The sequence below is a fragment of the Boleophthalmus pectinirostris genome, unplaced genomic scaffold, assembly GCF_026225935.1.
Source record: "Boleophthalmus pectinirostris isolate CB_2022bp ecotype Guang Dong unplaced genomic scaffold, ASM2622593v1 HiC_scaffold_17, whole genome shotgun sequence".
NCBI classification, from domain to species: domain Eukaryota; kingdom Metazoa; phylum Chordata; class Actinopteri; order Gobiiformes; family Gobiidae; genus Boleophthalmus; species Boleophthalmus pectinirostris.
Genome location: NW_026571115.1, coordinates 25,045,457 through 25,067,940, shown reverse-complemented (window position 1 = coordinate 25,067,940; position 22,484 = coordinate 25,045,457). Strand labels below are relative to the sequence as shown.

The 22,484-nt window shown below is 36.7% G+C and overlaps 3 protein-coding genes across 7 annotated transcripts in view; all 3 read left to right on the top strand.

Moving 5' to 3' along the window:
• The window catches only part of emp2 (epithelial membrane protein 2), a 35,559-nt gene extending 30,156 nt beyond the window's left edge, over nt 1–5,403 (top strand). For 2 of the 4 annotated variants that reach the window (XM_020919947.2, XM_020919945.2), the window contains exons 2-5: nt 1,496–1,645; nt 1,731–1,839; nt 2,062–2,202; nt 3,558–5,403. In XM_020919947.2, coding sequence (XP_020775606.2) covers nt 1,568–1,645; nt 1,731–1,839; nt 2,062–2,202; nt 3,558–3,727 — 498 coding nt within the window. In that variant the 5' untranslated portion in view covers nt 1,496–1,567 and the 3' untranslated portion in view covers nt 3,728–5,403. Of the gene's footprint in view, nt 1–1,492; nt 1,646–1,730; nt 1,840–2,061; nt 2,203–3,557 lie in introns of all 4 variants that reach the window. The other 2 variants (XM_055152557.1, XM_020919946.2) reach the window with 1 other exon arrangement.
• Nucleotides 5,404–6,790: 1,387 nt separating this feature from the next.
• LOC110155762 (activating transcription factor 7-interacting protein 2-like) lies at nt 6,791–11,137 on the top strand. The gene is made up of 12 exons (XM_020919921.2): nt 6,791–6,851; nt 7,149–7,224; nt 7,441–7,575; nt 7,671–7,727; nt 7,807–7,844; nt 7,917–7,963; nt 8,045–8,085; nt 8,550–8,595; nt 8,676–8,734; nt 8,879–9,034; nt 9,414–9,604; nt 10,135–11,137. Exons 2-12 carry the CDS (start codon nt 7,150–7,152, stop codon nt 10,337–10,339), a joined length of 1,050 nt encoding a protein of 349 aa, XP_020775580.2. The 5' UTR covers nt 6,791–6,851; nt 7,149; the 3' UTR covers nt 10,340–11,137.
• A 278-nt stretch (nt 11,138–11,415) lies between these two features.
• LOC110155761 (activating transcription factor 7-interacting protein 2-like) lies at nt 11,416–18,378 on the top strand. Of its 2 annotated transcripts, none has more exons than XM_055153070.1 (10): nt 11,416–11,689; nt 13,264–13,398; nt 13,486–13,542; nt 13,637–13,674; nt 13,759–13,819; nt 13,911–13,956; nt 14,052–14,089; nt 14,216–14,428; nt 14,572–14,762; nt 18,002–18,378. In XM_055153070.1, the coding sequence occupies exons 1-10, from the start codon at nt 11,606–11,608 to the stop codon at nt 18,216–18,218; spliced, it is 1,080 nt and encodes a 359-aa protein (XP_055009045.1). In that variant the 5' UTR covers nt 11,416–11,605; the 3' UTR covers nt 18,219–18,378. The 2 variants fall into 2 exon arrangements, with proteins under 2 accessions (XP_055009045.1, XP_020775579.2); XM_020919920.2 differs by having other exon boundaries at nt 14,052–14,128.
• The last annotated feature ends 4,106 nt before the right edge of the window (nt 18,379–22,484 follow it).

Sequence of the window (22,484 nt, the reverse complement as noted above, 5' to 3'; positions counted from 1 at the left end):
AACAAAGGGAAAACCCGATGGAAATGAGCCATACAGTTTGCACCCAGTCATTTTAGAGAAGTTGTGTAATAATAACTTTAATTTATTATTCTGCAGAATTCATCTAGTTTCAGAGGAAACCAAACTACTGCAGCTTTGATATGAACATAACACTGTTGTGTGTGTTAAAGTCCTCTCAGCTCTCTCGTTTGTTTAAAGAGCCCTCCTACATAGAGTAATTGTGCATATAGACATAACATAAGTGTTTGTGTTCTTTTACTGTCATCTGCTGGGACAAATATTTCTGTGACTGTGATTTGCTAATTGGTGACAGATGTCGGAGCCTCTGAGCTCCATGTAGCTAAACACTATGTGCCAGTGTCAAATTATACAGCAGAATGAGTGATGAGAGTACTGTTTACTTTACGTATTGTCCCTACAAATTTACTATAGAAAAATGATCTGGACAGAGCCACAACATGATGAGCAGCAATACTCGCATAACCATTATAATCTAGTGTTTTAATATTCAACAAAATAAAGGCTAACTCTGCATTGTCAGCCTGTTATGACGAACAATAATAGAAATGAGTCATACTGAGTCACACAGGCCTAAAGAAAGCATCAGTCTTAACAAAAACTGGACATAAACTAGAACGATTTGTAAACCACGTATAATCACGTTATTTGGAATTTATTAATATATATGTATAGCTCATACTTAAGGCTTTGGAAGACTTGTTGTAATTTCCTCTGCTCAGACTCACTTACATACAATATAAACGATTCATTCACTCCTCACACTCGTGGTTCAGGTCTTGTGTAGCCACAGTGCCCCAGGATAGACTGAAGGAAGTATGACTGCCAACCTGTGCCAGCTGCCCACCCACCAGCGCTCACCCACATTCACACAGACGGGGATTGAACCAGTGACCTTTGGGCTTGTGAGATGTGAATGCTGTGATCACTGAGCCTCTGCTTTTGGAAAATGTGATCTCAATTTGATTTGTAATTATGATATTTTATTTTAAACTTCATTTTGGTCTGACTACTCTTTGTGGAATCAAGTTGACCCATTGCAGCCTATTCGTCATTTCAGTTTTTTGTTATAGGTGCAATTTTTTCTATATTTAATGTCTGTATATGGCGTAATAATAGCGGTTTACTTTAATGTGCTCTTTCTTTCTAATTGACATCCACATTTTCCACATTTTCAAGGTCCTATATTATCCAAAATTCATTCTTGTGAGCTTTTAGCCATGTTAGAATGCAGAAACCTCATCAAAAACATACCTAAAGTTGAGTTTGTGATGTTATGATGCGATAATTTTGAGAGAAGAACACAGCCTAAATATTCAGGATTTGTGAGTTAAAAATAGTGCAATATGGGCCCTTTAAATAATTGAGAAAATAACTGAGTGAAAGATCCAGTTGGCATGACCAGAAATGAAGAAACCACTTTACTTCTTGTTGCAGATACAAATATTAATATTATGTGTGTTTTGTGTCTCAGCAGATTTTTTGAAGACGCCCAGATAGTTTCCTGAGAACTTCACATATTTCAAGACAAGTCCAAAGTAGCGCCACCATGCTGATCATCTTATTCCTCATCATCCTCTTCCATGTGGCTGCGGCTACTCTGCTCTTCGTGGCCACCATCTACAACGTAAGACAGACAAAATCTACAACTAAATCTGCATTATTATTATTATCATTATGATTTCACTAACTTGTGATGTTGATTTCTGTAGGCGTGGTGGGTGGTGACCCCTACTGGCCGTGATGCGATCTACACCGACTTGTGGTATTCCTGCAACAACACCTGCATCCCAGTGGAGAACAGCCATTCTACTAGTGCTGGTAGGACACTGACAGTTAGCATTTATAAATTAACCATCATAATAAAATGAATAACAGGCTTTTGTAGTTCTTTAGATGTGACAATGCTAAAAAAATTAGGGCATCTGACTTTAATCAACAAATGAAATAAGCGTTCAAATATCAACAAAAGGCAGAAAATGGGAAACATTGAACATATACATACTTTTTTTCATTCTAACAGTGTTTTCTTCATCTCCCCAGCCTATCTGCAGACGGTCCAAGCCGCCATGATCCTGTCCACCATTTTGTGCTGTATCAGCTTCTTTGTCTTCATCCTCCAGCTCTTCCGACTGAGACAGGGAGAGAGATTTGTTTTTACTGCCATTATCCAGCTCCTGGCCTGTAAGTGGCACGAACGTTTGCTCCATAGGCCCTTAAAAATGCTGTGTCATCAGAATCAAAAGCAGCCCAGAAGTCTAACTTTTGTCACATCCAGCTCAGCTGAGAGAAAAGCCAGACGTCTTCCCTGTCCACAAATGCACCAAGCACTTACCTTCTGCACATTTTTCACAAACTAAATCGTTAATATTTTTGCTGTCAGCGTTGCCATGTTTGTTTTGGTTGTCTTGGGTGTAGCGCCTTTGGCTTCCTCACAAGCCTCATAGCTGCTCTGTTGGTCTGCCAGCTGCTGTGAGAATTTGAAGTTTGCACCGGGAGAATCTCAAGACGGATTCTCGTGAGTTTGTGAAGTGAAGCAGACTGTAATATATTTTCAGTAATATACTCTCATGAGATCAAACTTAAGTCTTTTTATAATAAGCTACAATGTTGAATTTTGAAGGTAGAATGTTATTATATTTTGCCTTCATCAAAGTCTGTATAATAATATCCTATTCAAAATATAATTGTAAATGTCTTAGAGCAGGGGTTGGCAAACTATGGCCCGGGGGCCGTATGCGGCCCTTTAAACCTTTTAATCCGGCCCGCCGAACTGGAATAAATTACAATAATAAACCTTGTTGATGTTTTATTTGTCATGCATTTCTAGCCTTTCCCAGTAGATGGCGCACTATATATACACATTGAGTTGCGGCGTATTATGTTGGCCGCAATGCTTTATGGGAAAAGTGTTCTGACAGGAGTTATTCAGACCATGAGTGAAGTAGTTGGTGCTTAAGATATAAGACTGCACTGCTTCCAATTATGAGTTGGTAGAAATCAATCAAGGAAACCTATGGACTCTTAGTTGTAATTATTAACGAGTACAACAATTTGGAGTCAGGTTTTATCACACTCACAGGTGTGTGTCTGTGGTTGTTTGGTCTCAACAGTTTTATTTGTTCTGAGTCTTTCACAGCAGTGATGAAACCTGTAGCACGCGTCTGAAGTCCTAGATAAATGTGAATAAGAATGTGATGAATCTGAGCTCTTAACACGTTATGTCCTGTCTTCTGTCCGGCCCTTCAGTCAAACTTTAGGACCCTGTGAGCCAGAAAGTTTGCCCACCCCTGGGTTAGAGGCTCTCAAATATACATGTAGTTCATGATATGATGGTTCCAAATGGTTTTCTTTGCCAGTATTCTTTTTTTTTTTCATATTTTGAGGCTTAATTTCTCCTTTAAAATAGCATTATGTTCCACTTCACTTTCGCCTCAATTCCACAATTTATGAATGAATTTATAATTTGTTTATGGGTCTATATATGCATCACCTGCTGCTTACATAACACCTAAACACCTCTTCTTCTCCCCCTCTAGGCCTGTGCGTAATGATCGCAGCCTCGGTCTACACTGCCCAGAAGGAGACTTTCCATGGTCCCAGTCTCCGTGATGGTTCCTACGGCGCGTCCTTCATCGTCGCCTGGGTGGCCTTCCCCATGACCCTCCTCAGTGGCCTCATGTATCTAGTACTGAGGAAACGCAAATAGAACAGTAAAAGCACAATACAACATCTATAGAAATACTTACAAGTCCTCCACATTAACTTTTGAATTCTGCTGGTGCACTGTTATCGCCGATTGTGCCAAATGTAAACAAACTATGCCTCGAATGACTGAATATTGCAGATGAAGTTGCTATGAAATTGAAAATCTTGAGATAGTGCCATAGGACATTATATGGTAAATAAACACACCAGATTCAAAATGAGTCAGAGCTGCAAGATTTATCGCAGTCTAATTGAAATGACAATTTGAATGGACGCAATTAGCAAATCACAAAGGTTTTTGAAGTGTCATAATTTCCTCCACAAATAACAAAATATTAAGTTTTACTCTGCGTATAAACTGCTATCCCTGTAGTTTTGATCTGTACAAGCAAGTTCTGAAATGTGATTCTTGTCTTAGTTTGTCAGTTCATACATCTTTTTGCGTTAAAATTGTGAACTTTGAGCTATTATTAAAACATAAATTGCAAATCTTTTCACAATAAGATGAAATTAACCTTATCAATGGTTGCAATCAATTTACGTTGCTCTTTCTGAGCTGCTTATCTGGCAACCTCAGCATTATTAGTTTTCACTCATAGAAATCACGATTCCTATGATGACAAATTAAGATTGTTGCCACAGTGATTAACATTTTAAAACAAATAATATCTCTAGCTTCAACTCCTTGCCATTTCTCCTTTTCTTAAAGCTTCCATATAATCTTGTTTTAGCCCATTTTAGTCCTGATCTAGACTCGGTTCTGGTCTTGATTTAGTCCCAGTTTTGATGTTTTGTGAATGCACCCAAATTCAATTCTAGCAACTACTGTTTTTAGTCTCATTTAAACTGTTCCATCCTCCCAACTAAACCTTATTAGTCAATTTCATATGCACTGTACTTCCAATCATACATTTCTTATTGTATGAATTAAAACACCATTAAAATTATTTCCAAAATTGATTTAAATAGTATGAGGTTATTTCCATGGCTGCCCACTTTTTACTCTTCAAATCAAAATTTTCAGGTAATTTTATTTTATATTTTGGTCGCTTATTCCAATGCACTGATCCAAAAATCACTGATTGTGTATTCACCTTTATCATATAACATACTATTCATTATATTACAAATGTGGATTCTCGTTACCTCTTGCAATATTTTCACAATTGCAAAACATTTAAAGATTTCTGTTGATTTTAAACCAAATTTTGTGAAATAATTTTTGTAAATATTTGCTGTGTATGTATAGTTTAGATGAATGTAGTTCTCCTTAGTTATAGATGTGTAGTGTTGATGTAGTGTAGGCTTTATTTGTAGTATTTGAACTTTCTTGTTACTGACTTTTGTGGGTTATTTTTGTTCTTTTTTATTTTATTTTTTTAAATGATACCAAAGACACACTGTGGCTTTTGGGACAACAACATTGAAACATGCAATTTGAAGCAAACTTGGAAGGAACATTTTTTGTTATACCAAATCTATTTATTTGATCACTGTATTTTCATATCATGTGACTGATGGTGCAAGAAACAAGTATTTTGGTATGTCTCACTTGAAGTAGTTCATAACATTGCAAAGGTAATATTTTCCTAACTAATGACATTGTTGTAGCATAATGCTGTGGGTTATTGCATTGTTGACAAAAGTTTTATGTAAAATAAACTTCATTTGAAAACATTTGCAGATGTTTTTGTTTCACATAAAGCAAAACAAATGCAGAAAAGTAGACTATTTCATTTAGTTATTTGGATAATTTGTTTTTGATAGTTTTGATTTTAACAAATAACTTTACACATAACTACACAACTTAGTAGGGATGTAACAATAACCTGAAATATCGTGATATCATATCGTCAGAGTTCTCACAATAATATTATGGACCATCACAATATATCGAATTACAAGTCTGTTTGCATAAACTAAAAGTTATGGCGCAAAAAAGACAGAAGGAACTACATAGACCACGATCCTTTGCTCCATTTCAGTGCAGACTACAAGAAATAACAGGTCTAAGCACTTTTAAGCCTTAGTTCTTTGGATTAAGTCTTGTCACAATATCACAATAAATATTGTACCGTGACATGTTTATCGTGAAAATATCATACCGAGAGATTTGGATATTGTTACATCCCTAATCGTGAGGCTCCTCACCATATCGTGAGCTTTCCCACGATATTACAATAAATATCGTACCGTAAGGTTCATACTGTGACGATATTGTATCGTGACACTTGGATATTGTTACACCCGTACAATTTAGTAATAACTACTGCAAGGATATCAGTGGGTTTCAGAATTATGAAAAAGTAGGACTGTTACAGTAGTGATTAACATTTTGAAGCAAAATATTATGTAATTTGAATGGGAGTCATCAAACTGTTGCATAATAACAGCTATAACACATGAATGCATTGAAGGCTACAAACACTAATAATTGTGACATAAACTAGTAGCAAGACCTCCATCTAGTGGTTATATACAGTGAAACGAAAGAAGCCCAGTTTATTTCTCTATCCTTTTTTCATTAACCTCAAGTCAAGCCATAGTAAGTAACATTTTAGCCAAAAAAGAGACTAAAATAAATGCATATTTTTCCACAAATTTAACTCTTATTTGGACTGAAGTGGCTTTCTTTTGCTTGTTTCTTGTCTTGGAAATGTTGTTCCTTTGGCTATGATGTTCCACAGTATGGCATTAAAGTTATCTATCTTCTTGGAGAACAGGAAAATGTCCCTCAGTATGGTTTAACTTTCTATTTTCATGGAACCATGCAACTGACTGTCCACCTCCAGAAGAAATAAGAAGAGATAATAATGGTTGTATTTCATAATGATCATGTCGAAATTAAGATGCCATTTATTTTATACAAATTTTGTAAAGCGAGCACAAGTGGATCAATTCATATTTATTCAGAATTCAGTTTTGTTTCATTTATAAACCTGAAAAAGAGGCCCGTTTTTTTTTTTTTTTTTTTTTTTTTTGAAGACTTCTCACTCCTGACCTGAAGAGGGCGCTGATGCTCCTTATAGCTCACTGTAGCCCATTGTCTCATTTCCAACGTGGGAAGACCGGAAGCACCGCTGCATCTTTCCTCCTGCAAATTTATTACATGATTACTCTGTCAGGTGCACTTTAAAAACTCAAATTTTGTTTTACTTACCATTATATGATACATTTAAATTGTAATAATGATTCTGTGCCGTTTGCTCCAGTATATCCCTTAAGAAAAAAAAAAAAAGTGCAAATGGTTCACAACCTCAGCGAAACCATAGCCATAGACTGTAAACATTTCATTATTTTACCATATTTTACCATTTTAACATTCGTATTTTACCATTTCATTACAGTTTAGCTTAATATGTACATTTGGTGATATAAAATGTTTCATGTTAACTAATACGTGCATATTGTTTGATTGTTAGTATGAGGAGCTCGTACAGTGCCAGAGCAGCTGTTTCTGCCTCCAGCGAACAGAAAATACGAATCTCCAAACGAGAGGTACTGCTTTTTGTTCTTCTCTATTAACACTGGAATAGACAGTGTGGGGAAAGCAGAGAGCAGAGTTTAGACGTGCATGTCAACATAAATGCATGCATGTTTGTATTTACTCTACTCTTGCATAACAGAATTTTGCACGTCTTGATAGTTTTCTTTTGCTATTATTTGTTTGTAGCAAATTTCCCCATCATGAACAGTATACCTTTGTGTTTACAGCTAGAACAGTTGGTTGAAGAGGAGGTTGCCTGTGCAATTAAAAAGGAGGAGAGCAATCTGGATGCCCTGATAAAAAATATTCAGCAACAGCTGGGCGAGGGCCTGAACTATGAAGCTTCAATCAAAACGCTGCAGGTGAATACTATCTGATATATCAGTTTGTGACTTTTCTTCAGTGTGCTTAAAAAATGTATTAAAAAATAATAATAAAATAATTTGATTTCTTCCAGGTCCGGATGATGGCAGTAACTCAGAGAGCAGAAGAGGCTCTTGCACATATAGCACAGGTATTGTGAGACTTACTGTATGTTTAAAAAACACATTTATAATCTACATGAAATATCTCTTATAATTTTTTTTTTTTAGAATCCAACACTTTCTCTTGGTGATACCAGCATGATCCAGTATGTAAAATATATTCTTTAATAACAACTGTTATAAAAAAAAAAATATTATTAAAATATTTGATAATTCAGGTCACAAACTGTCAAGACAGAGAAAATAGAAAAAACAGAGTTGCTGGGTAAGTGCTTCACATGCATTTTACTGTATATCATGTTATTCTATTGTGTAGTGTAAATTGATATCCAGTTGTTTTTATTAGACCCAGACAATGTGACAGTGTCAAGTGTCTCTGAGTTTATGGTAAGTATTTTCACCTTGAGACAAAACTTCTATTGGTTCTGTTCACTTTACCTCTTGCTGTTAGTGTGTTTGGAGTGGCTCTGTGCACTAGGTTTTGTTCTATTTATTTCACTGTTGGTTCAGTCGCACTGCTCAGTATTATCCCAAAATGACGCACCATGAGCCACGTGAGAGAACAGCTGGTAAATGAAGAAATGAAGAACTGTGGAAATGCCTGCAGAGGAGTGTGCTGTGATCTGCACACAGAAACACACACACAAACAGAAGGCTTTACTGTGCAGATGAAAAAAAGTGTCTCCATGAGATTAACATGATCATCTTAGGTTCTGTGCAGTCAGCTCTGCAGCTCCCACACATTACAGACACTAATACAAGAGCTTTTTAGTTCAACTTGAGCCATGTGTTGTGGAAGTGGTCAGCCCGAGGCCACAACCTAATTTTTAAATTTTATTTTATTTTTTAAGGAAAAGACAACGAAAAACTTTGAGCGCCTTCATGCAGATAATGCAGGTAACTGTAAGTATACAATACTTTTGAGTAAAAATTAAACCTACTAAAGAAAAAAAATGTCTGTGATTTGTGGATTACAGCTTTGAAAGCAGCCTTTGAAGATATTAAAGAGCGGACAACTCCATCTCCTAAAATCAATGTACGTTGACCAAATGGGGTAACATAAAATATTCACTTTTAACCAGTGGCCACTCGACCCAGGCTCGCTCAGATCTCAGGGTTGGTCCACTTACCATGACAATCTCTTGTGATAGCCTGCTCATGAAATATAATTTATATTCAGGTGTTTGAGGGATTGGCAAAGCTTATACATATCAAAAAGGAACCAGCAGAGCATTCAGAAGACCCCAACTCTTCACTCAAAGCAATAAAGAGAATAAAGGAGGAACCCTGCTCTGCTGAAGTGAACAGGCAACCCAAGAGGATCAAGTCTGAGCCGGTGAGACATGCACATTATGCACTGTTGGTACTTTGTACTTCTACTTGAGTAATATTATTTTGAAGTAACAGTATTCGGCACAGTGTTTGGCTCTTCTTCCACTTCTGAAATGCCTGTATATATTGGGAAATAAATGTATAGTAATTTAGTAGGAATAGGGCAACCTAAATCCTACAAGATGAGACACAATACGAAACTGAGTACACAAGAACAAGATAAATCTCTGACGTCACTCAGTTTCTTTGTTGATAGATTTTTTTCATTTTCATTGAATTTTAAAATTTTATATTACATATATTTTTGCTGATTGGTGGTAAATACGGCTGACAAATCTCAGTGACATGTTAGTCATTCATCTGTTTATTTTCTCTTGTCATAGGAGGAGGTGCCATACCCTCCTTTACCTCCGCTCCCCTTCCCCTATTCCATACCTCTAGAGGCCGCGAAATACAACATGCCCCCCAGAGTAAAGGTGGATTTTGCCATGATCAAAAACCCCTCCCCTCAGCTGTCTCTGGTCTGGAGCCAAGAGCAGGACGAGCCCAATAACTCGCTCATGGACACGTACAGGTACATACAAAATGGCTTGCGTATGCTCAGTCTAAGGCTGTTAGCCATATTATACTGCAGTAGTACAAGGAACTTGATTAAAGCAAAAGTAACTCACAATATTGCCAATAATGTTAATTGGGGCTAACCTCAAAAGCATGTATTGTTTTATTGATTCATATGTTTAAAGGAGACCTATTATATAAAAAAACAAAGTGGCTTTTAGGAGCTTTAACCATGTTATAGTTGTATCCCCTACTCATTTATTCACTCGAAGTTGTAGGCTATTTAAAGTGATTCATGCATATTTGAGTAACTTTAACTTTTCTTTTTACTATTGTATTTAAGATGTTATTGCTCCTGTCACGTCCACAAGTCATTCACAAGTAGATCAAAATTGCAATTTAAAATGTTGAAAATTATCCACAGGTGTCATGATTAAACCATATCTTAAAACATAATGTTGCATTTCTAATACTTCTAACACTAACTTTGAAATACACCAAATCATATTTGCATGGGTATACAAGTTTTGTGTTGTCTCTTTTCAGTATATACATCACTACAGAAGTGTCTCCTGGCACTGGTGTGTTCGACGTGTGGCAGAAGCTAGTAGAGCTTACAGCGGAGCCCCTCCCCATGTTCTACACATACGTCAAGTTCAAGCCTGGACACAAGATCTGTGTGTCTGTGGTCGGCAAAGATACGTTCGGGCGCTATGGCCCTCACAGCAAAGTGACCTGTGCAAATTTATGATGATAACAAATATTAAATGCGCTCTAATTGGATACCTCAGAATGTTATAATTATATGACCTTTATTTTTTTATGACTAAAAATGTTTTTAGTATATGGGTTATGGAAAGAGGAACTGAATATGTCACCTAATATTGTTTACAAACTGTTTTACTATTCTACAATTACAGTATTTCTAAACTATAAATAGACAGAGAAATAAATTTTAAAATGAATTTTTGAAACACACTAGCTGCCATGTTCCAAACAGAAAGTGAACATGGGCACGCTTTTGGCTCCAACTGACTTACATAGAAATGCTGTGGTCCTTCTCTCTGTATCTGCTCCGGTGAGGCTTGGCATTTTGTTTTTAACCTGTTTTACTTGATCCTGGTGTTTCTATTTATCTCTTTTGTCAGTTATATTCCTGTTTCTAATCTGGAGCCTGGTTCAGCATCGTGAGCTTCATTTGACTGAAGCCAAACGCTATGGGTGACGTCACACTCTTTTAGTTCACTTCTTTGTACTTATGTCTGTGGTGGGTAAAGTTGTATGAGTATGTTGAGTGTGCCACCCAACCAGGAGGATTGCACTGGACATTGCCATGGATTTTTTACTCCAAAACTCAATCTGCATGGGTGGATTTGCACTTTTTAGTATGAAATAACTGTATCACAACTGTCTCAACAAGTTTTGTTTTTTTTTCTTTCTTTTATAGTTTTTATTGCTTGGTGTAAACAATGTATTAAATATATCTTGGTGGAAATATGTTTTCTAAAATAAAAAATAAAGTAGTATTTAGTTTATGGTTTTAAGTTGAGATGTTTACGCCTCTTTTTATCATGTTTTTCACGTCGCTTAGATTTCCAATGCGCGCACATGTCACACTAAATCATTTTAATGGACACATGCCGTAGATCCATGCTCCAGCCGTGTCCCAAAGCGAGGGCTGCAGTCTTCGAAGTGTGCGAGGGGCGGGTCCTCCGAAGGCTGCAGCCCTCGAATTGAGACGCGGCTACGAAAGCATGCAGTTTTACGCGCGGAAGTTTCTATGGCGTTTGTTTACGTTTTTTTTTTTTTTTTTTTTTTTTTTTTTTTTTTAACGTCAAGTCTTTGCTTCACATTTATTCCGGAAGCTAAACTTGATGGAGGTAGCGTCTTAAAACTAAACCGTCGGCGCGTGGCAGCGTTGAGTTTGTTCCTCTATCCACATCTTATATACAATGGTGGTGAGGTTTCGTGTTGGTTTGGGCTCAGTTTTATATCTCAGCTGGTTTGTGCTTCTTGCATGATGTTCACAATGAAAGACGTCAAATCTGCCAGATCTGCTCCTTACTCCAGCACACAGAAAGTCCGAGTCTCCAAACGAGAGGTAAAGAGCTTTTGTTGCACTTTTATTGTATTTGAGATTTGACCAGTGTTGGGGAGTAACGGATTACATGTACCAGAGTTACGTAATTAGAGTACAAATTATGAGTAACTGTATTCAGTTACAGTTACTGTTTCAGTGAGTGGTAATTGGATTACAGTTACTTTGTTAAAATAAATGGAATACATGGCGGTATTTTCCTGTTTTCACATTTTGGGCTGTATCCCTTTTTTTTTTTTTTATTTTTTTATTATTATTATTCCACTCATTGCCGGACACTAAACCAGGACTAAATCGGGATTGAACCAGGACTGAACCCAGGACTAAACCAGGACTAAAACCAGGTCTAAACTAGATCTAAAATGGGGCTAAAATCAGGTATAAGCCAGGACTAAACCAGTTCTAAACCAGGACTAAACCAGGACTAAAACCAGGTCTAAACTAGATCAAACCAGGTCTAAATCAGGACTAAACCAGGACTAAAACCAGGTCTAAACTAGATCTAAACTGGGGCTAAAACCAGACCTAAACTAGATATAAACCAGGACTAAAACAGGATTTAACAGAAATAAACCATGCCATGCGGACCGTTTCTCATCCTCTTCTATCAGTAATATTTTTAATTTGGTTAAGGAAAGTCTGGGCTTTTTATTTTCTTTTAGCAGATAAAACATCTTATGTGAAGATATCCGAGTCTTTGCTTCTCTACAGCAAACCAAGTAATCCAAAGTATTCAGATTACGTTACTCACTTTAAGTAATTTAATGGATTACATTACAAACTACATTTTGGGGTATGTAATCTGTAATCTGTAGGGGAATACATTTTAAAAGTAACCTTCCCAACACTGGATTTGACACATATTTACTTAATTAGATCAGAGGTTACAGTTCCACATTTACATTTACTCAAGTAACTTTATAAAGAAATTCTTTTACTTTTTACAGTACTTTTCTACCAGCATACATTTACTCCCACCATATCTTAAAACATAATGTTGCTGAATCAAGAAGAAAAAAAAAATGCATTTCTAATATTTCCAACACTAACTTATACTTAATACACCAAATCATATTTGCATGGGTATACAAGTTTTGTGTTGTCTCTTTTCAGTATATACATCACTACAGAACTGTCTTTTGGCAGCTAGTAGAGCCATTTAATCCTACTTGAGTAATATTTTTTTTATTGAAGTACAGTACTCTGAGTCGACAAGTGATAAAAGCTTTATGTTCATATTAAGGTATGATTCAAATGTTTTTTTGTTTTTTTCAAATTTTTTCTAAGTTTTGTGTTTATTCTTTGAAAATACCTGATTTTGTGCATTATTTGATGCTGTTTCCTGGCTTTAAATTATAAATCAGATGTTATGTTCTTGACAGACTCTTCAAGTCACTCATGCTTGAGCAGAAGCTTCCCACAATACTTTTGCAATTTCTTGGACTACTACTTTGCTCTTCTATTTGAATATTGAGTATTTTTTAAGTAACATTAGCCTTACATGAGTCCAACTTTTGTCTATTCTACTCTAGATCTGTAGATAATTTTCACATGTATGCTCCTGTTTGTGACCACAGCTGAAGAGACTGATAGAGCAGGAGGTTGCCAGTGCCATTAAAAAGAAGGAGAGCAGTCTGGATGCCCTAATAGAAAATATTCAGCAACAACTGGATCAGGGGATAAACTATGAGGCCTCACTCAAAACTCTGCAGGTAACTAAACCGTTACAAAGTTAATCATATACTAACTTCATACTTAATTCATTTAGTTCTTATACTTGATATTTTCTTTTTCTCCAGACCCAGATGATGACAGTAGTTGACAGGGCAGAGCAAGCTCTGGCACATATGTCACAGGTTTCATATATTTTTTGTCTGAAAAATTTAAAATAAGTACTTGTCCAGTTTCTCAAATGCATTTTTTTTCTAACTCTTCTTTCACAACAATCAGAATCCAACACCTCCTCTTGGTAATACCAACAGAGGCCAGTATGTAAAATATATTCTTTCTTTTACTATATTTCTATAAGTACTCTTTAAACTATTCCTTATTTCAAATATTTGATCATTCAGGTCTCATTTGGGCAGTACTGAGACAGTGTCACTAGAACATTCCAGTGTCTCAGAGTTCATGGTAAGTTTATCACTTTTAGAAAACAAAATGTGCTTTGGTTTTGACCTTGTTTCTTCTTATCATTTTCATTTGTTGCCAATGTTGATTCAAGGAAAGGACTAAGAAAGAATTTGAGCGCCTCCATGAAGAAAATGCAGGTAACCAGTAACCAAAATGTATAGCTTACATATCACGAATTTTAAATGAAAATGTATTAAAAAAAAATTAATTAATAGAAATGTGTGGATTACAGCTTTGAAAGCAGCCTTTGAAGATGTGCAACACAAGCAGGTGACGACTTCTTTTAACACTAACATTTCTCCAAAGAGGGTAAGGTTAGATCACTTTGAAGGCTACAATACTACATGGAAGAGTTTTATAACTTCTAAATATGTCATTATTTTTATTTAAATTCAGGTGATTAAGAGATTAGCCACGTTTTTGCAAAATAAAAAAGACCAACCAAAGCTTCCAGAAGATTCTCCATCCCCATCCCCAGCACCAGGACCAGCACCAGGACCAGCACCAGGACCAGCACCAGGACCAGCACCAGTGCCAATGAAGAGACCCAAGGAGGAACGCTGCTCTCCTGAAGTGGACTGGAATCCCAAGAGAATCAAGTCAGAGCCGGTGAGACATGCACATGGAAATACCTGATTTGAACTATTTTCAACTGTAAGCACAGATAATCTGTCCACTGTCATTGATCCCATTCCTAATATATGTAAATGTGTTAATCATTCTAATTATTTATATATTTTTTCTTGTCGTAGGAGAAGGTGCCATACCCTCCTTTACCCGTGCTCCCCTTCCCCTCCTCCTTACCTCAAGAGGCCTTTAAATACAACATCCCTCCCAAACTAAAGCTGGATTTAGCCCTGATCAAAAACCCCTCCCCTCAGCTGTCTCTGATCTGGAGCCTGGAGGAGGACGTGCCCAATGCCCCGCCCATGGACACCTACAGGTACAAACACATTACATGGGAAAAAATGTGTCTCTTTATCTTCCATCTTGCACTACAATATTACATTTCTTGAAGTGAATGCAGTCTTTTGTGTAAAATGTTCAATGTTGTTTGGGAAACCTTGAAAATGGCCTGATTTCCCGTCAAGGTCTTGCACTCCTATGCAGAATCAAGCTTTTACTACATAAAAACTTCAGTCCCACTTACAAATTTGACACATTTTTAAGTGGGACTAAACACCTAAAATCCACCCACAACCACATTGCAAATAGAGCGCTAAACTGGGAAATACCTGCAGGAATAAAGGAGAGATTAAGATAAAGTCCGGGGTCTGGACATATGAGGAACATTGTGATTGGTCTATTGGTACCATATTTTCCGGGCTATTAGGCGCTCTGGATTATAAGACGCACTGTCATTAAATGGTCTATTTTGGAAATTTTTTCACAAATAAACCGCACCAGACTTTAAATGAAACACAACAGTTCGATGAGTCAGTTGGACTTTGTCGCGTTCACGGTGACTCTGGGCTTTGTTCAGTTGTGGCGTGTAGGGAGGGTGCTGTCTGGGACCGCTGGATTGTTGGTGTGTTCGCAGTGACGCAGTTGTTCAGTTGTGACTCAGAGTGGCACATTGGACTTGTTTTTTTGGTTTTTCCTCCGTTCCATTCCTCGTCGGCGTGGAATGATGAGTGTGGCTTCGGGTGTGTTTCGCTGTGCGGTCACTGTCTGCTCCGTGTGTGTTTGCGTGCGCTGCGGCTGGTGCGGCTTTGTAGTTTACTGAAGTCGTGCTGGGACCCCCGAGTGGATTCGTGTATAGGGCGCTCTGGATTGCGGGGCGCGTGGGCGTTTTTTGATGGGGTTAGAGGCTTAAGAGCGCGTCTAATAGCCCGGAAAATACGGTATTCACAGTTTAAACATTTGCCTTAAGTCCTGTGTGATGTCACATAGTACATGGAAGTGCAGTGACCAGACGTGCAACAGAAACTCCCTAATGGGCATTCCTGTGGCGTGTAATCAACCAATCAAACAGTTTTACACTCTCCCGCTTTTTTGCTTCTTCTTGGCAAAAGTCTGTAATGTGTCTGGTTGAAACCAAGCAGCAACATGTGTGTTTGACGAGAGGTTATGTCCCTAAGTATCATTTATTTGTACAGTTTAAGCAATTCCAACGTCATGTTAAATGCACAGAACAGAATGTTGTTAGGATGTGATCAGACCGTCTCCAGTACGTATGCTGACAATGAAAGTTAACAAGTTAATTAACAATAGTATGCCATGAGCCTTGACATTAGCTATAGATACTGACAATTAAGTTACTATAACAGGTTATCAACTATGTTTTTGAGAAATGCTTTGGATAAAAGTGCTAAGTACATAAACATAAACCCCTGGCTTGCTGTAGAACTACGGCTATGCGGCCTCTCAGTACCCAACGTCAATCCAATCCAATCCAACTTTATTTGTATAGCACATTTTATAAACAAACAGTTTCCAAAGTGCTTCACACAGCAATGCAAAACATTTTACTTAAAAAAAAAAAAAAATCTGCAGAATTATGTTTCAAGCATAAGGAGGCTAATAGAATAAATAAATAAAATAATAATAATAAAATCAATAAACAAAAATGATTAAATCAATACATAAAAACAATACTAAAAAAATAAAATAGATAAAAACTATAAATAAATAAATAAAATAAAAGACACAGAGGACCACACAACTCAGACGGTATTAAAAGCCAGAGAATAAAAGTGGCAAGGCTCATGCCGTGCTATTGTTAACTAACTTGTTAACTTGGTTGCTTTCATTCTCAGTGTACGTACCGGAGAGGGTCTGATCACATTCCAACATCATTCTGTTCTGTACATTTAACATGACACTGAAATTGCTCAAACTGTACAAATAAATGATTCGTATGGACATAACCCAAGTACAGCGTTAACACTAGTATTTGTCATGAATGCAGTTTTTTCGTATCCAAATGATTGCCCTTACAGCAGTAGAACTACTACTGTGTTGAAAATTGATAGGTTCACCTTTACACCTATACTCAATATTCAATAACAAGAGAGAAGACAAGAGATTAATATCTTTTACACGCGTGGAGGGAGTACCGAGAGAAGAACTTTAGTTACATGTAACTTGCTGTTCACTCAATACCCTCTAAAGTCTCCCCTCGTTTCTCCACGCCTTTTATTCAGTATTAGGAGCCCTAGTTACATGGGAACTACTCATCTCAGAACGGGAGGGGGAACATGCAAAACATTACAACATGAGTAGTTCCTTTTTGCTTACATACCCATATATTTTCAAAACACAAAAATAACACTTCAGTACAGTGTGTTCAGGACAGAGTTAAGGTCAGTCTTCCCTTCCTCATTTCATCTTCCTTAGTTTATCTTCCTTAAGCAATGGTCGCCCAAGATGTTTCCTGTTATTGAGTAGATATGACTTTATGACCTTCTGCAACTCATGAAATCTGCAATACTCAGAAACAGAATTGTTTAAGTGCACATATTAATACATTGATTATAATAAGATTGAGTAAACAAAAGTGAATATTACATTACCATTACATACACAGTGAGATTAATATAAATGTTGAATCCATCATTTGCAAAAAAACGTTGATTCAGCGTTAAGTTCTACTCTGTCTGCTATTACCACCAGAGGGCGCCAGACACAAAGTGAAAATAACAGACTATTTGAAGCATTTTAATGCATATAATTTTTGGAATAAATATGCCTCTTATTGCTTCCGTTAATCGAAGAATTAAAGATTAAAGATTTTTTAAAGTTATTTACTATGTAGTTATGATACGCTCTTTTGGTGGGATCGTTCTTGTGGTAAATGTTTGTCATAGTTTTACATCAGTTCAGGGGAAATTTTGTTGAAAAAAGTCGACAAGAAAAGTACAAAAATACAGATGATACGGAAGGACCTTTATTTATGTCATCAACACAGAAAAACCCATCCATAATGCAGGGACAATTTGCAGTTTGTACATTCATTTAACAAAATAAAGGTGTCATCATATTTATTCTAATTACAACTATTAGATTAGTTCATTTAGACAAGTTTTGGATCAGATATGGAATTACCTCTGCGTATTTCACATCTGCTGTGCGTGTCCAACCAGGAAATAATATAATAAATTAAAATTAAATTAGCTACAGTATGTATTAGGTACTTAAAATAAAAATGACCATTAATTTTACTGTTTTTTTTGTTTTCAGCATATATCTGACCACAGAAGTAGCCATTGGGTGTAACCTGTTCGGGGGGTGGCAGAAGGTCGGAGAGCACGCAGCAGCGCCTCTCCCCATGTTCTCCCTGTACACCAAATACAAACCCGGGTACAAGATCTGCGTGTCTGTGGTCGGGAAAGACAAGTTTGGACGCTACGGACCCTACAGCAAAGTCACCTGTGCATATATATCTGCTAAATTATGATCCAAAACTGTTTTAATTTTGTATTATATGTATTTTTGTTTTATATGAAAGTATTGCCTTTTTTATTTATATGGAGGTTTTGTTCTGTAATATATGATGGATACTTGGAAAGAAAAAGAATATTTGAATTCAAGTATGAAGCTCTTTAGTTATGTTTTAATTTAAGCACAAGAAAAATGTACAACTGTGGAGAGCAGCTAGAAAAAATCTGTTCAAATCTCCCCTGAGCGTGTATTTTATTTATAAATTTTATTATGTCACGATGAACCATATAGTTCTTTTTTAATTTAATTTAATTTTATTTTTTTTTTTTTCAGGGATTGGACCCAAATATCTGCTAGAATAATACCATGTCTTAGATGAAATTATTTCAACTGTAATTTGTGTTTGTGTTTTCTACATTTTAATAAAAAAATTAGTTTCATGTGGATAGGCCCAGTCATTACAGACATATTCAAAACATCTGCATTTAGACAATTAAAAGGTAAATTCTACCATAAAATTGAGAAGTTAATGTTAAATTAAAGGTTGTATGGAGGATTTTTATTTTTTGTTTCAAATTGTCAATGAAAGTTTAAAATACCATTACAGAGATGTAGCAGCCTTGTATTTATGATGACCAAAAAATAAAATAAAAAAATAGATTACAAGGCTACCTCATTTTCTATTGGCTGTTAGGGTTGCCAATCAAACTCCCTACATTTCTAGTGTAACTGGCTTGCCCGGCGCTCGGGGATTATGTGATTTATGCAGCTGTTCTTAGGGGCTTTTTCTAACTGTAGCTTCCTCACAGTTCGCACAAAGTTTGTTGAGATGGCAGACAAGAAACCACGACCAGTTCACCGCAAAAGGAGGTTATTGAGGTCGCTGAAAGAAGAAGAAGAGAAAGGGAAAAAGATCGAAGACAAACTGAGGTGATTCTTAGAGATTCCTTCCAGTGATGGCGCGAATGAAGCAGACGAAGAATCTAAAAACTGACGCGCCGGTCGCTAAATTATTTCTAGACAGGTCACTTCAACAGTAATTCTGAACAGACACTGGCTGTAAGCAAGCGTGATTTCTAGAGTAAGGAGGAGGGAGCTGTGGAGGATCACACCATTTGAAAAAGGACTTGCTGTATTTCTTTTCCCTTAAAAAATCCTTTACACAACCTTTAAGTTAATGTTAAGATAAGAGAATCATTATTTGGGGAACACAAGAACAGCAGGAGAACAAAAAATATGCAATCAAAAATAAGGATAACTATTAAAAACTTGCTTAAAGGAGCACACTCACTGCGCAGACCCACATTACGCTATTTTCTGATCTGTTATAAAGTTGTTTCCTCATCACAAACAAACCTGGAGTTGTGTTTTGTTTCATTCACACGTTTAACACAGAAATCCTGCATATTTAGGCTGAGTTCTTCTCTCAAACAGAAAACACTCTGTTCCACCCTGTGATGTGTTGATTTCTGTTTTATCTTGCAAAAAAAAAAAAAAAAAAACAATCATAGAGAATTGTTCTTGCAGTACCTTTAATGGTGTTACAGCAGAATTCACAGGATCACAGTTACAAACAGGCAAAAAAGTCAGAGAGTCTACAAGCAACTAGCTGAGGTTTCAGAGAAGTCTGAGGGATCTGAGAGTCTACAAAGCTTGAATTTATTTATTTATTTATAAAGGAAGCCCCTTGAGATGTAGCATCTTGTTTGCGAGGGGGTCCTAAAACATTCACAAAAGCAGCATTTACAGGAGAGAAGGAAAAAACATCAAAACAGAACAAAAGACAAGCAGACTAAGAAAACATTCACACAACACACAGACACCATTCATACTATACAATCCAGGATCCTAAGGTATCTGTACATCTCTGAATTTTATCACCACACCTGTATTTGTAAATTAGTGGGAAAAAAAAAGTCGTTTTTTTAGCTCACACATAAGTCTGGGAAAATCTTTTTAGTTGATATGGAAGCACGGGGCACTTACAGTTTGCATCATTCAAGTCCACTGAACAGAACAGCACTTTAAACGTAGCAAGCATTTAGTATGAAATGAGCACGATAAGTTTATTGTTCACAGATGCTGTTTGGTAATACAGGAAGACCTGCACTGTGTTTTTAAACTCCATACAACTTTACTAGAATCATATGGATCATTTCATTTCTTGAATTGCCTGGAGAAGGAGCTGTTAACCTGAATACTACCTGTACATGACATCACAAGGTGGACCAGAGCATTTTGAGCTTTGGAGATGTAGACAGACTAATAATAAACGAATACGTAAACATGTGTGAATGAAACAAAACACAATTTCAGGTATGTTTTTAAGGAGGTAACAGCATTATAACATAACTTAAAGCATTGTTGGTCGTGACCCTCAAGTGGGTCACAAGAGATTTTTTTTTTGGGGTCGCCTGATCTGCGTGTTGCGCTCTCCTCCTGCATCCCAAACTGGAACATGCTACAAAAACGCAGACAGGCCCACCTATCTCATTAGAAATAGGGGTACGCATCGTTTAATGTGATGATACAGTATCGATATCGTGGGCTGCTGTATCGATATATCGCCAAGAATATTTTTTGGTACATTTTACTGAATTATTTTGTTACAGCACTACAGTTTTTTTGCTTGTCTAGTGGAAGGAAACTCGTTTATGCGACACATTTGACATTTTCACAGTTTTTGCGATTAATGATGAGTAAAATGTTTGTGTTTCATATGAACTTTGCACAAGAAGTGGCTTAACAAAGACTTTTAGTATCACAGCCATCATTTACCCTTTTTTATTGAATCATACCGAATCGATTTGAAATATATCTCATTGAATCGAAAGTGAACTGTAATGAGATATGTATCGAACAGAAACTTCTTAATGATACCCAGCCCTAATTAGAAGTGTTGAAATCTTGACATGTTTTGTAATTGTTTTATTGACTATTTTGTTCCAATATTGCTGGTTCAGTTGAATGTTGAAAAGAAAAGGAAACATGTCCAAATAGGCGACTTATGGATCCTTTTATGGCTGCTTCAATGACTGTTTTTCATTGTTTAAAACTTGAATAATACTAATTGTTCAGAGAGACACGATCACTCAGTCAACAACAAAATATCCTCATTAATGTTCAATAATGGTCAAATCCACCTTTATTTTGTGATTTACGAATAATGTTTATTGACTTGGGTCGCGAAGGTTTGTAACTTTTATAATATGGGTCCCCAGAAATTTTTTTTTTTTGCCTTTAAAGAGTTGATTTTTTTTTTTGTAATATGGGACCTTTAAGTGTTCTATTCTATTTATTAATTGCAGCTGTTTTGTTACTGTGATTATTGCAAATAGTTTCAATATTATACTTTTATTTTAAGCACCATATCACACTTCAAAGTATGTTACTGTGACAGTCCTAGTTTCTCTGCAAACTAAACTGCTTGTGTGCCAGTATTTGAAAGCTCTCCTCTCAGCACGTCTGTCCCTTCCCAAACTGCGCGCGAGCCTCCTCAGACCACTTCTAGCACAACGTTTAAGTTTTATTAGCGCTGACACGGTGGAGGCTTGTGCTTATGAACGCAGCGCTGGAGGAGGTATAAAAAGAACAGAGACACACGATCCAAATTGGAAAAGCAGAGGTGTAGCGCAGAGGGACCCTAAAACGCCTCTTGTCTGCTTATGGTGTCGCGTTTTAGTCTGTCCCCTCTTGCTGTTTAATAGGGTTTGTCGTGACGGTTTAGCTGACTCGGTTGCTTTTCTGTGATTGGCAATTATGAATTAGTTTTGATTTGTTGTTTTCAGAATGTGATGTGACCCTACTAAAGGTTCACTTTGTAACTTTTTAAAAATTTTTGTGGAGGGTCCAACACCTGCTCGTAGTTACAGCTTGGTCTGGAATGTTTCACAGTATGATATTTAGGGCTGTGCAAAATTATCGATATATCGTATTGTTTAATGTGATGATACAGTATCGATATCGGGGGCTGCTGTATCGATATATATCACCAAGAGTATATTTTGGTATATTTTACTTAGAGAAATATCCCGCATACTGTCTTACTTGCAAATTTTGAGAGTTATTAGGACAAACCGTGCAACGTTTCGGCACTCGACATTGTTTGCGTGATGAAGGCCTAGTGCCGAAACGTTGCACGGTTTGTCCTAATAACTCTCACAATTTGCAAGTAAAATGGTGTGCGAGTTTTTTCTCTATGTTCTTGGGCTGCTCCCTCTCCTCCAAGGCACCCGTCTCAAGTAATTAATGTGCGAAGTATTTTATATCGTTGGTATATTTT

What these genes read in the sequence shown, in the direction of transcription:
- LOC110155762 (XM_020919921.2), top strand. Translation starts at nt 7,150, where the DNA reads ATGAGGAGCTCGTACAGTGCCAGAGCAGCTGTTTCTGCCTCCAGCGAA. An exon ending in TACGAATCTCCAAACGAGAG is followed by an intron (nt 7,225 to 7,440) that starts GTACTGCTTTTT and finishes TTGTGTTTACAG; the next exon opens with CTAGAACAGTTGGTTGAAGA. An exon ending in CTCTTGCACATATAGCACAG is followed by an intron (nt 7,728 to 7,806) that starts GTATTGTGAGAC and finishes TTTTTTTTTTAG; the next exon opens with AATCCAACACTTTCTCTTGG.
- LOC110155761 (XM_020919920.2), top strand. Translation starts at nt 11,606, where the DNA reads ATGATGTTCACAATGAAAGACGTCAAATCTGCCAGATCTGCTCCTTAC. An exon ending in GGTAATACCAACAGAGGCCA is followed by an intron (nt 13,675 to 13,758) that starts GTATGTAAAATA and finishes TTGATCATTCAG; the next exon opens with GTCTCATTTGGGCAGTACTG. An exon ending in CCAGTGTCTCAGAGTTCATG is followed by an intron (nt 13,820 to 13,910) that starts GTAAGTTTATCA and finishes TGTTGATTCAAG; the next exon opens with GAAAGGACTAAGAAAGAATT.